At 57.3% G+C, this 12895-nt stretch overlaps 1 protein-coding gene across 18 annotated transcripts in view; it reads right to left on the bottom strand.

Moving 5' to 3' along the window:
* Positions 1 to 4962: 4962 nt before the first annotated feature.
* Positions 4963 to 12895, bottom strand: part of TNK2 (tyrosine kinase non receptor 2) — a 46409-nt gene continuing 38476 nt past the window's right edge. For 8 of the 18 annotated variants that reach the window (XM_081832214.1, XM_081832219.1, XM_081832218.1 and 5 more), the window contains exons 10-16: positions 10883 to 11077; positions 9408 to 9499; positions 8796 to 8840; positions 6719 to 8073; positions 6521 to 6616; positions 6220 to 6347; positions 4963 to 5790 (exon numbers count right to left, since the gene is read on the bottom strand). In XM_081832214.1, coding sequence (XP_081688340.1) covers positions 5784 to 5790; positions 6220 to 6347; positions 6521 to 6616; positions 6719 to 8073; positions 8796 to 8840; positions 9408 to 9499; positions 10883 to 11077 — 1918 coding nt within the window. In that variant the 3' untranslated portion in view covers positions 4963 to 5783. Of the gene's footprint in view, positions 5791 to 6215; positions 6348 to 6520; positions 6617 to 6718; positions 8074 to 8795; positions 8841 to 9407; positions 9500 to 10882; positions 11078 to 12895 lie in introns of those variants that run through there. The other 10 variants (XM_081832205.1, XM_081832201.1, XM_081832226.1 and 7 more) reach the window with 6 other exon arrangements.

The raw sequence follows: 12895 nt of genomic DNA, 5'->3' as shown, positions 1-12895 counted from the left end.
AGAGAGAGAGCATGAGCAGGGGGAGATGCAGAGGGAGAGGGAGAAGCAGGCTCCCGGCTGAGCCAGGAGCCCGATGCGGGGCTCAATCCCAGGACCCTGGGATCATGACCTGAGCCGAAGGCAGACGCTTAACCGTCCGAGCCACCTAGGCGCCCCTACGTTTGTTTTAATAAAGAAGAGAAAGCTTTCTGGAAAGCCATTTAGCAGTATTTGGTAAAATAATTTGTCACAAAATAGGGGCGCCTGGGTGGCTCAGTTGGTTGAGTGACTGACTCTTGATTTCAGCTCAGGTTGTGATCTCAGAGTCATGGGATCCAGCCCCACATCAGGATCCCCGCTCAGTGGGGAGTCTGCTTGAGATTCTCTCCTTCTTCCCCTCTCCCAGCTCTCCCAAACACGCATGCACTCTCTCTCTTTCAAATAAGTAAATAAATCTTAAAAAAAATCATGTTACAAATAAAAATGTTAACAAAACAATGTATTAAATAACAAAATTTCTGCATTTCAACAGAATGAAAACCATACAGTGTTTTAAAATTTGACATTTAATAACATTTGAGAAAATGAATTCAAGATATAAAAAACTGCCTGTGGTATGAAATATTAAGTAAAAAAGGGTCATAAAACAGTAGAAGCAGGATGACCTTAATTTCATAACACTATAATACACACAACATGTATGTGCACAGGAAAGAAACTGGAAGAAAATATATCAAAGTTCCAAGAGGCTTTCTGGGTAATTTTAATTTTCTCATCGTGCTTTTCTGAATGTTCGATGAACAATGAGAATGTATGGCAATCGTAAAAACATTAACAAAAGAATCAGTGGTGCCTGGGGCTTCCCAAAGGGCGCTGGTGTCATCCTAGGACTTGTCACTGGTGAGTGATTGCATGTCCTCCCTTTGCCCGCAGCATCCTCCCAGGCAGCCCCTGGTTTCTTTCCTAGATTTAAGGGTGGTCTTCAGAGCCCCTACCGAGTCCCTTTTCCCTGGCATTAGATCCTAGCTGGCCCCCATCTGACTCCAGATGGTGGGCGAACCCGTTCCCTCCCCTCCCAGATTCCCTGGGATGAGTCCCCTTAAGCACCCATGGGTCTGGGCCAGCAGCTTTTGGATTTAATGGATTTATTGGGCAATGACTTTACACAATCTTATCTCTCCACGATCTGAAATTTAGCCTGACTGCAATGTCTCATTGGGCCAATAGGTGGTGCTGCGTAACCCAAAAGCACTAGTGCCCGGCGGTTCTGAAGACGGATTTCAGGGATCCTTAGAATAATCGCTGGAGAGAGCGTGCTGACATAGCATAGCTGCGTAAGGGCATGCAGACAATGTCACTACCATCACCACACAGGAATAGCCATTTCAGTGTAAATGTAAGAAGACAGAAATCTGAGAATAAAAGCACTTGCTGAACTTGAACACATTTTACTTTAAGAAAAACTACGTTGTATGTTTCTTCTTCTTATCATTTCAACTCAGACCGATGAAAACTTGACCCTAGACCAGCACAACCCTAGACCAGCACTGGCGCTGACCTGGCCTTTCGGAACCCTCCAGCCAAGGATTCCAGGGAGGTCCTTCCATTCCCCAAGGTCACATTTCCATAAAAATTAATTTGCTTCAAATTAAGAATCCTTTGTGTTCCCAGTGTGCAGTGAGACACATCTACTAGATCTTTCCTCCACTCATGGTTAAAGTGAAGCAGTGAGCCACTTTTAAGCAGAGCTATCTCTCTTAAAAAACACAGGTTGGGGGCGCCTGGGTGGCTCAGTCATTAAGCGTCTGCCTTCGGCTCAGGTCATGATCCCAGGGTCCTGGGACCCAGCCCCACATCGGGCTCCCTGCTCAGCGGGGAGTCTGCTTCTCCCTCTGCCTGCAGCTCCCCCTGCTTGTGCTCTCTCTCTCTGACAAATAAAATCTTTAAAAACAAAAACAAAAAACACAGGTTGACTACATCATTCCTCTGCTTATTCTCCTCTGCTCTCTCCCTTTGCCTACAGTCAAAAGGACTCAAGATATCACACCAGCAGCTTCATGATCCAGGCCTGCCTCACTCACCAGGATCAGGATCACATAAAAGCTACCTCCAGCTCATCCCAGGAGCACAACAAAAGGATGGCCTCCAGGCTTACCAAACTTCAGCACTTGAACCCAGTCTGTTCCCTCCAGCTGCAATGTTGGCATGCCCCTCCCCTTCCTGACACATGCCTATTCTTCCCCAACAAGTCATCACAATGTCACCTACTCCAGGAAGCCACCTCCTCTGCTCCCAAGGCACCTGGCACATAATGATCTTAGAGTTCTTATCACCCGGTTATAATGCCACTGTCCTCTGGGCAGACTGTCTGTTCAGCTTGTGTTCCCTCTTCAGGACTTGACTCAGTAAGGTACCCAGCGAATCCTTGCTGATTCATTGATTCTCCTTGTTGGCAAACAAGCCTGGGCAGCTTTTTCAAAAGCCTCCCTTAAGATCTTTTCAATAAACCCAGGAGATGCTGGCGAAAGCTGGCAGGCTGGTTGGAGGGAGAAAAACAGCAGGAATCCCTGTGACTTAGGGAACTGGGGATCTGGCAAAAAGTACATTGCATTTCCTGATACTCTGAGGAGCCCCCAATCCTCTGGCGTCACCCTTGCGAAGTGTCTTCCTGAAATGTACTACCTCTGCCGTTGCTTACCAAGAAACAGCATTTTAAGAAATGGAGTTGAAAATGTCCATGATCAGGGCCCCTGGGTGGCTCAGTCGTTAAGCATCTGCCTTCGGCTCAGGTCATGATCCCGGGGTCCTGGGATCAAGCCCCGCATCAGGCTCCCTGCTCTGCGGGGGGCCTGCTTCTCCCTCTCCCACTCCCCCTGCTTGTGTTCTCTCTCTGGCTGTGTCTCTCTCTGCCAAATAAATAAAAATTTTTTTAAAAATCTTTAAAAAAAAGTGTCCATGATCTATAAAAAGGAATGAGTCTGTAGCCAAAGAACAAGCTATTTTTTTAAAAAGATTTTATTTATTTATTTGACAGAGACACAGCGAGAGAAGGAACATAAGCACGGGGAGAGAGTGAGGGAGAAGCAGGTTTCCCACTGAACAGGGAGCCCAATGCGGGGCTCGATCCCAGGACCCTGGGATCATGACCCGAGCCAAAGGGAGACACCCAACAACTGAGCCACCCAGGCGCCCCAAAGAACACGCTATTTAAAAAATAAAATGAAATGAAGGGAAATGGGAAGACAAGTGTGCACAGAGTTGTGGTCAGTGAGTAATGTAAGCTACTGATAGAAACGGCAGGAACATGAAAAAATAAAATGTATAATGATTACAGTTTATTGGGTACTTGTCATGGTCCACGCACTAAGCAAAATACTTGATCTGTGCAACCTCATTTAATCCACACAACCGTTCTAAAAAAGCAGGGATGACTGTCCCCCAGCTTATAGGCTCAGAAAATTTAACTTTTCTAAGATCAAGCGCAACTAGAATGGAATCCGGGTCTAACAGCAAAGCCCAAATGAACTTAATATTACCTTCTTTTCTTTGGTGATATATTGTGACCAAATATTTTTTAGGGGCGCCTGGGTGGCTTATTCAGTTGAGCGTCTGCCTTTGGCTCAGCTCATGATCCCGGAGTCCTGGGATCAAGGCCCCACCCCTTCCCCCCGCCTGGGGTCAGGCTCCCTGCTCAGCGGGGAGTCTGCTTCTCCCTCTCCCTCCCCCCACTTGTGCTCACACACTCACACATTCTCTAATAAGATCTTTAAAAATAAATATTTTTTAATTGCAGTTAAATATAATTGAACTCTTGACTTAGTACACAGGGTACGCAGAACACTCTAGATCTGAAGGCTCCAGACCTCCCAGGCCTCAGGGCCAGCTTGGAGCAGCACACACACAGACAGCGCCCAGGCCCATCCGAAATGGTCTTTGTGTTGTTTTTAACAAACCTAAACCATCAACTTCCTCTCTCATGATTTAGCTCTCTTCCTGCTCAGAGGCATGGTGAAGCTCAAAGGGCTAATTCCCTTAATCCAGTCATTTTCTAAAAACCACTAACAGACTAGTCATTTACTTTTTAAACGAGCCAAGGGTATTAACAGGTGGCTCACAGAAGAGGAAATATAAATGGCCCAAATCATTTTTTATGCATATTCACTCATTGGAGAAATGCAAATTAAAGCTAGGGAGACCTGTCTCACTGGTAAAAATCGGAAAGCCCGCAACACATGGAAAGCTCTCCTGTGCTGGTGTCTGTGGCTGCCGAACCACCCCCACCCCCCCGCCCCCAGTGGACAGCCGTTCAGCAAGGCCCATCGTAAGAGCACATACTCTGACTGTGGAGCTCCACTCCTGGGAACACAGCCTTCAGACTGACTTGCAAGTGAAAAATAGTCCACATGCGCCATTTATTGCAAGAATGGTTGTAATTGTAAAGGACTGGAAACAACCCAAAGACCCTCCAATCAAAAGGGGCCTGGTTAAATAGAACCAGGAACCCCAAACAAGAATGGCTAGGAACTCTTCAAAATACTGTAAGCAAAAAACAAAACAAAACAAAACAAGACTGATGCTGAAGGCAGCCTCTGGGCAGCTGCCCCCTCCCCTGCCCAGAGACTTCACTATACACGCCTCGATACCTTCTGAGTTTTGTACCATATGAAATATTCAGAAAAACAAAATTATACATTGAAGCTTTCCTTGTTACAGAAGTTTCTGGCTTAGCTCCAGCTCTCTCCTGCAGTACACCCTGCCTCCTGGGAACTCGAGAGCAAGAACATGGGCACTGTGAGTCCGAGACTCAGCCCCTCTACCAGCCCTGAAGGGCGGGGGGAGCCCTGAGGGTCACCCCGGCCGCACTTCCGCCCTCTGCCCACAGGTGGCGCCCCAAGGCCTGCTGCCTGACAGATGGTGGCCTGGGAAGCCCTGGGGCCTCGGGCTGCTGACCAGGAGGCAAAGAAACAGGCAGGCACAAGTAAGTAACATAAAATAGAAACGAGCTTTATTTCTCTGGAAGAAGCAGGGAGCCACAGCTGGGGCAGCAACTTTGGCGGCAGGGGCTGGCAGGAAAACACGGAACAGCACAGGGGAGGGGCTGGGTCAGAGAGGAAGCTCTGGTGTCCCTCCAGGGCAGCTGCCCCCCTTGGTCTCCTGCCAACCCTGGGACCTTGGGCCCTGGTCCCTGCCACAGAACAATCTGGCACCCTTGCTCTGCTTCCAGAGCCACTTCGGGCTATTTCCAGGCACAAGATCCTAAGACCAGCCAAGTCCCAGAACGAACGTATCCACAGTGAGGTCACAAATCACATTCTCTCCGACACCCCAACGGCCCACCAGGGGATCCCTGGAGAAGGGCCCTCCCCTGGGGAGGGCCTGCTGGGTGCTGGTCCACCTTTCCGCGTGGCCAACACAACCTCCCTGCGCGGGTCAAGCCTGGCTTCCCTGCGGGCAAGAGCCTGGGGACACGCTCCAGCCACAGGTCCCACACCAGGGGCTGGAGCCCAAGGCAGGCCGGCTGCAGGGCCTGCTGGGGCCACCACCAGGCCTGCCTTCACAGGGCTTCTTCCCGTCCCTTGGCTGAGGGCACCAAGGGCTGATCCAAAGCTGCAGGGACAGCACTGGGTGAGGAAGGGACGGCAAGGCGGGGCTCCCAGTCTCCTGCTGCCTTGGCCTTGCTCGGCCACTAGGCACAGTGAGTGGCAGCAGGTCCTCCAGGCCCAGATGGGGTGTCTCCTCGCCCTTGTCAGATGGACAGGCTCAAGTGATTCCTTCAAGGCAGACCCTCTGGCTCTCCGGACATCTCAGCGCCTAAAGATGGGAAACAACCAGAGAGCCCCTCTATCAACAGAGTAGGGAGCATCTAAGGTGGGTGGGCACAAGAGGGCCTCTTGATGCTAGGCTAATCAGTTGAAAAGTCGGCAATAATTTTGGAATTTATCATCCTGGGATGCCTTTTATCTTTAATAATAATAATAAAGAGAACAGTATTGCTTATTAGACTATCAGAGGGTGACAGGCACGGTAAACAACCCCACCACTCATTAGTTCGTTTGAACCAAGGGGCTAAAAAGTCTGATGCACTTAGGAGAAACAGTGTCCCCCCAGAGCTATCTGCATTCCGGCATCGGGGCTGGGGAGCCCCATGTTCCCTCGCCGCACGTGGCCCGCGAGGTGCCGGGCTACCCCCTAGCACAGTGTACTCCGGGACATGGCTCCTCGGGCCCGGGACTCACTCACTTGTGGTGGGCGGGGCCGCAGGAGCCTAGGAGGTGGCAGCCGGCTTGCTCCAGGTTCCAGTCACACATCTCCAGCACTTTGTGGCACTCACTTCGCGGCCGCAGACCCAACCCGAAGAGCTGCTCCACCTGAGGAGCAGAGGGGGGCGCCATGGGACACACTGGGGCCAAAGGGCACCGGCCACGGGTGGGGGCAGAGGAGAGCCAGAGGCAGGCTGGCGGGGAGGGGCAAGGGGAGGTGAGAGCAGAGGAACCAGTCCTCAGGGTCCCTGAAAGCCAGAGCGGGCAGGAGGTGGCGGTACCTTCAGATACTGGGCAGCCCGCTGCACGCTCCAGCTGTGGCTCTGCAGGGCCGCCTGGCACTCCTCTGTGGTCACCCCATGCACCATGGCCTGCAGCTGGGCACACCCGCCCACCGACCCGTCAGCACCACTTGGGCCCGCTCCTCTGGGGCCCTGGGGGCCCTGCCCCTCCGTCCGGCAGCCAGGCCCGGTCCTCACCATCTGGATCTTGTCTGCCGGCCGTCCAGCCTCTGGCCCGTCCCCAGGGCAGCCCCTCTGTGGCAGCCGCGCCGTGGCCCTCGGGGCTGGTGGCCGGACCCCTGGGTTGCTGTTGTTGGCGGAGAAGTTGGCCTTGGGGTCTGGGGCGGCCTGGGGCATCGGTCGGACAGTGGCCGTGGGGGCGGCAGGGGCTGGGGTGCTGGGCGGGGGCAGCAGCAGGGGCACAGGCAGGGGGGCCGGCTCTTCAGGGCTCTGGGCCTCACGCAGGAAGCGCTGATAGCGGTCCAGGTAGGGCGGGCGCTCGGGCAGCAGGTAGTAGTGGGTGTTGCTGACCTTCTTGCCGTCGCGGACAATGGGTAGGATGCAGGGACCAGCCCGAGGGCCGGGTGCCTGGATCACTTGGGGCGTGGCGTACTTGGGGTCGGAGGCAAAGCTCTGGGTGGTGGGCATGGTCTTCCCCGGTGAGCTGGAGAGCCGGGGTGGCAGCGGGGAGCTTCCAGGTGGTACCAGGGGGCTAGGGGTCCTCGAGCCTTGAGGGGACAGGGGCTCTCGGGGAGGCACCCGGGGAGGAGAGGCAGGTCGAGGCCACCGCCCTACCTCCTCCTCGCCTGAGGGGGCCGGAGACAGCTCGCCACGTGGGCGAGTGGGCCTCGGGGGGATGGGCACGCGGGGGGGCACCTGGGGCTTGTCCTCACCCGCTGGGGCCGGGCCAGGAGAAGGGCCCAGGGAGGCCGCCGGGACCTGCAGCTGCCGCATGCACTCCTGCTGCAGCGCCTGGAAGATCTCTGCGGTCTGGGCCGAGCTGGGCGGCTTGCCCCCACCCTGGGGTGGGAGGAACAGATTGTCCTCCAGGGGAGGGAGCAGCTGCGCCTGCTCAGGCACAAAGGCGTAATTGGTTTCACCCTGGCTGGGCCCAGCACAGACCCCTGCACCCACCAGGGTGCTGTTGATGGAGCAGACCTCAAAGTCCTCCTCATCCTGGGCCACATCGTCGTAGGCAGGAGGCGGGGGCAGCGGGCGTGCGTCCCAGTCCACCACAGGCGTGGGGTGCAGGGGCCGGGGCAGGGCCCGCGTGGGGCTCTGCGGCGGGGTCTTGTCCAGTAAGGAGCAGGCGTCCATGGCCAGCTGCGCCAGCGAGGGTGCGCAGGGCCGTGGGGTGGGCACGACGGGCTCCTCGCCAAAGTCAATGAGCGTGACCTCGCCCCCGCCGCCACGACCCGCCTTGGTGCCCGGCACCCGAGCGGAGGGCTTCGCTAGCCACAGCCCACGGGTCAGGGCTGGTTTCCGGAGGCCCAGCCTCTTGAAGTCGCTGGACAAGGGGTCCTGGTCCTCACTCACGGGGTCGTAGGTTGGCTCTAGGATAGAAAGGAAGACCCCGACAGGAAGGCAGTGTCAGGCAGGGGGACAGGGGAAGAGGGGCAAGTATCTTCCACCAACTCCCCACTCCCACTGCCCCCAGAGGTTAGCCCCCGGCTGCCAAAATTCTCAATGCACACCAACCCTATTCAAACAGGAGGACAGAACCTGCTCCGGACACTGTCAGCTCTCCACGGGGGCTGATGAGCCCCTGCCTCCATCTCAGCTAGAGCAAGCAACACCCCACAGCTGCCCGACACACAAGACCCCAAAAAGCCCGGGCTCCTGGGCCCCAGTTAGTCATCGCTTCTCCCCACCCCATTACAGCACACCATTAGTGCAGGCTGGGGGCCATGGGCAATCGCCCACCGTCCAGGGCAGCAGGCGCTATCCTTGCAGAGCACAGAGCTCCTGACCAAGCACCACGAAGGCCCAGCCACAGCCTCCGTGGGTCCCAAAGGGAGTGGGGCAGGGCCAGGTGATGGCGGAGAGGTGGGCGCTCGGACCACACCCTTGGTCCAGAAGCCCAGGCTTTTGGGGGCCAGGGGGAGAGGCAGGCATGCTGGGCCAGGTCAGCGGCAAAAGCTCAGAGCAACACACCCCACGTCCCCTCCCACCCAGCCAGCCCACCAGGGCTCTGTACCTTCCAGAAGGAGAGGAGGAATGAGAGGAGAGAGGGGACGGGGGCAGGGGCCAAGGCATCGCGAGCAGCCCCACTTACTCTGAGCGAAGATGGCAGGCTGAGGTGGGCGAGGTGGAGGCTCCCCTGCAAGAAAGGCCATGCGGAGAGTAGAAGGGGCAGAGCGGGAGAGACAGAGGACAGGGGAGGGAAGACAGCCAGACGAGAGGGCAGAGTGTGGAGAGAGACAGAGAGAGGGCAGTGAATAGGGGTGCGTGAATGTACAAACCCAACAGCAAGGGGAAGCAGTAGGGTGGCAGGATGGGGGGGAACCGTGTTCCGGAACGACAGGCACAGGATCCGGGAGATGGATGAGGCCCCTGGCCAGCGAGCAGCCCGTGGGGTGGTTTTGGCTCGGGAGAGGACAGCAGGATTAGGGGGAGTGAGGAAAGCCAGGATCTGAGCATGGCGGGGAGGAGGGAGGAGGGAAGCTGAGGTGGGCAGGCCAACACAGGACCAGCCGAGGATGCCCACCTCGGCGGATACAGCTGCCTCTCATCTTCCACCCCACAGCCAGCCGGAGCCAGGGCACAGCTGTCCCCCTGCGGCCCTGACCCAACTGTCCCTGAGCCAGAGCAGCCGGCTCGGCATGCCCAGAGGGGACAGTGCCTCTTCCTGGGCAGCTGACAAACTCGGGGGGAGCTGGGCTCTTACTTTTCACCCTTCCTAGATGCTGGGTGGGTCGGGAGGTGCTCAGTTCCACGCTCAGCAGGTCAGGGGGGTCCATGGGGTTTCCCAGGTACAGTCTGTGGGGGAGACAACCGGGTCAGGGGGGGAGGCTGGGGGAAGGGTGTGCAGTGATGACAGCTGGGAAACCTCAGGAGGAGAGGCCCAGGGCCAGGCAGAGAATAAAAACCCGAGTGCGTGCAGGGAATCATCTTGTCCAAGCCCCGCACAGAGCTGGGTCGGGAGCATAGGCCTTCCAACTCCCCGCAGCTCCCCGAAGACCATACGCAGGGGACGTGTCATGGAGAGAGGGCAGGGCAGAAGTCCTTACTGCAGGCTGAAAGGCCCGGGCCGAAGGGGCTCCGAGAATACCCCCCAGGAGCAGCGCTGGCCGTCTGCAACTGCCAGGGCCGCCCCCCGCCGCACCTGCAGCCACCGGGCCGCACTACCCTGTCACGGTGGGCAGGAGGCACGCTCTAGCCCCACTGCCAGGTGGGAAGGGGCTGGGCCACCTGGCCTGCTCCCGATTCACCCTCTCCAGCCCTGTGCTGATTGTCAGGCCCCGGGACTTAGTCACTCGGCTGATTAAAGCCTGGAGGAATGGGGCTGGGCTGGCCACAGCACGCCAGGAGCAGGGCAGAGGGCGCTGGGCCTCCTTCTGGAGGGTGTCTACATACCTCGCCCCAATTCCCTCAGGCCCTTGCCTGGCTCTTGGGAGGTGAGAGCCACCAGCTGCTCTCCCAAGGCTTTGCGTTCTGGTGTGTGAGGGCAAGGGGGAAGGCCTGCTTCAGGGCGCCTCTCAGGGCAGAACTGAACGTCCGAAGTCAGAGGAGAAAGGGCTGCCTGCAAGCCCCCTGGGGCCAGCAGAAAGGGGAGCTGCCAGGTGGCTCACCGGGGCAGGGCGCTCAGGAAGTGACTAATTCTTTGCCATGTCCTCCCCAGATGCCCCCCAGTGACCTCATCCTTTCGCTTAAAGGGGACTGAACCCCCCCTGCCAGGTACAGAGTGAGCAGGCAGGTGGGCGTGCTGCCTAACCTCCCTTCTGGAGTCTCCCCGCAGGGAGCTTTTTCTCTGCGCCCCCGGCTCCGAGAACACCAGCTCCCATGGCCGCTGGGCCAGCAGGCTCAGTCTCCAGGATTCCAGCAGCCGAGCGGAGAAGCTACTACACAAACACCAGGGAGCATGACCGCTCTCCTGCTGAACTCCTTCCAGAAGCTGTTCCCAAGTCCCAAGCAGTCCAAGGCTGCTGCGCCAGGGCGGGGCATTCCACCAAACAGAAGTGGGTCTCCATCCTCCGAAGCTCCTAACCCCAGTTCTGCCTGCAGGGAGCTTCCGGGCAGTAAAAGACCCTCTGCCCCACTGTTGTGACAAGGACGTTGGAAGCCAGTGAGAGCCTGTGTGCCCAGGGAGGGGCTGCTGACTCTGGAGCCACAGGTGACCGTCCCATCCCCAATCGCACTCACTCGTCAATCTTGTCGGGGAAACCCCAGCAGTGGCGGGGATCACTGTCGCCATGTCCCGTGTGGATGAAGCTATTCTGCAGGGGTTGACTAATGTCCTGGGCCGACAGGCCAGCCACGGAGGTCACCACATTGCGCGGGAAAGGCCCCACACACAGCGTCCGCGTGTTCTGCCCACGCCACCAGTAATTCTCGGCCCTGCTCAAGAGAGATGACATGGTGAATGCTAGGGCATGGTGGGGGAGCCCCAGGGAGCAGGACCCTTTCCATACCAAGCTCTCTAGCCACGATATCTGACCACCTTGGCAGAAAGGGGCCCAAGGGCTACGGCCCTGAGACCAAGGGGGTGTGCCATGAGCCCGCCTGTCCCGTGACCGGTCACTCCCCGGGTACAGGACCCAGCTGTTTGCACACACCTTACCCCAAGATACCTAGGTGGGTCAGACAGCTTTTCCTGCAGTTTACAAATAAGGAAACAGGTTCAAAAAAGTGACAGGACTTGCCTACAGTTCCCAGACAGATCATAGCAGACCCAGGATTCAAACTCAGTTGTTACTCTGCAAGCCCAGCACCCTTACTATAAAGCTGCCTCACCTCCTTCCTCCTGGCAAGGCCTGGACCCCCCACCCTCTGGCCACCGGACCTTGCTCTTCAGCCCAGTTTCCTGGCATCCTGAGCTGCAGGGTCCAAAGGAGCACCACGGCCTGAGCACTGGACTTGGAGCCAAGCCCTCCAACCACACTATATCTCCTGCACGCAGCCCCTCGTGCATTTGGAAGCACTCAAAGCAATCCATGCCATCCCATCAGCCCTTCTGTATCTCCAGTGCCTTCCACAACCTCTAGGCAGGGCTGTGGGACCACCAGCCCCTCACTCTGATCTCAGACAGGAAACCTCTGCTGGTGTAGCCTAAGCCCGAGCCTGGGCTGGGGGTCAGGGCAGGAGGGGACCCTCCTGGACACTTCGAATGGCAAGCTGCGGCTTCTGCATCTGCCACTGGGATCACTCACACCTGACAGTGAGGGCAGAATCTGAGCCAAGGCAGACGGAATGACAGCCTCGTGCCGCTGTGGCAGATATGCGTGCGTACCCAGTCAACCCCCATCTGTGCAGCCAGGAGCGTAAAGGTCTCCTCCAAACTGGAGTCAGACCGCAGGGGCCAAGGCGGGGTGGAGGCTGAGCTCCTGGACCCTCCTCCAAAAGGTGACGTGGCCCACTGGGAGCAGCATGACCTCAAACCGCCTGCTCTGGAGATCACAAGTCAAACCCCACGAGTACAGCAGCGCTTGGGAAGCCGAGAGGTGGGGCAGGGAAGGGCTGGGAGCCCAGCCTCCCTATAAACAGGGCCGCTGACCAGCCCACCACCAGACACAGCAACCCTGTGATTACACCCTGCCCTGGGGTGGGAAGGGCAGGAGAGGAAGGAAGAAGAGAGGACAACACCCAAGAAAGGACAAAGCCCATCGGAAAACAGCAGGGCCATTCCCAGGAGAGAAACGCCCCCCAGCACCGCAGCCCCTGGGGGCTGGTTGTGGTGGATGTCCCCCCATGAAGCAGGGGACCTCGCTGCTGCTCTCTCCCTCCCCCCTGTACCCACTGGCTCCCTGGGGTCCGCGTGCCTCTCCATGGACTTTCTCAGACACCCACCCCAGGCTGGACGTTGGACTCTGCTCTCCACCCATGTTCAGAGGCGCTCATTAACCTGGGTGAGAGAGGCGGCCAAGGTAGAGAGCTAGTTCAGCGGAGAACAGACTCATGTCCAAGGCCAGGTCCGCCCTGTGACCATGTCCTCCCTGTGGACCCTGAGCAAGGCCAGACTGCCAGGAGGTCACTCCCTCCCTCCACCCCTTTCCTTTTGCCAGCACAGCCCAAGTCCTCCCCTAGTGGCTCCCTTGGACTGGCTTCGGAGAGCGAGAGACGCCAGTCCCCCTCCCTTTATTACAGGGACGGCCGAGGCAAGAGCCCCCATGCCTGCTGGGAGTCCTGACATCATTTCCCACAAACACTGTGCTCCCG

This window comes from Leptonychotes weddellii, chromosome 1 (genome assembly GCF_054177405.1).
Source record: "Leptonychotes weddellii isolate Sample4059 chromosome 1, ASM5417740v2, whole genome shotgun sequence".
NCBI classification, from domain to species: domain Eukaryota; kingdom Metazoa; phylum Chordata; class Mammalia; order Carnivora; family Phocidae; genus Leptonychotes; species Leptonychotes weddellii.
Note: the sequence above shows the minus strand (reverse complement) of the source record. Positions and strands in the feature narration are given on the sequence as shown.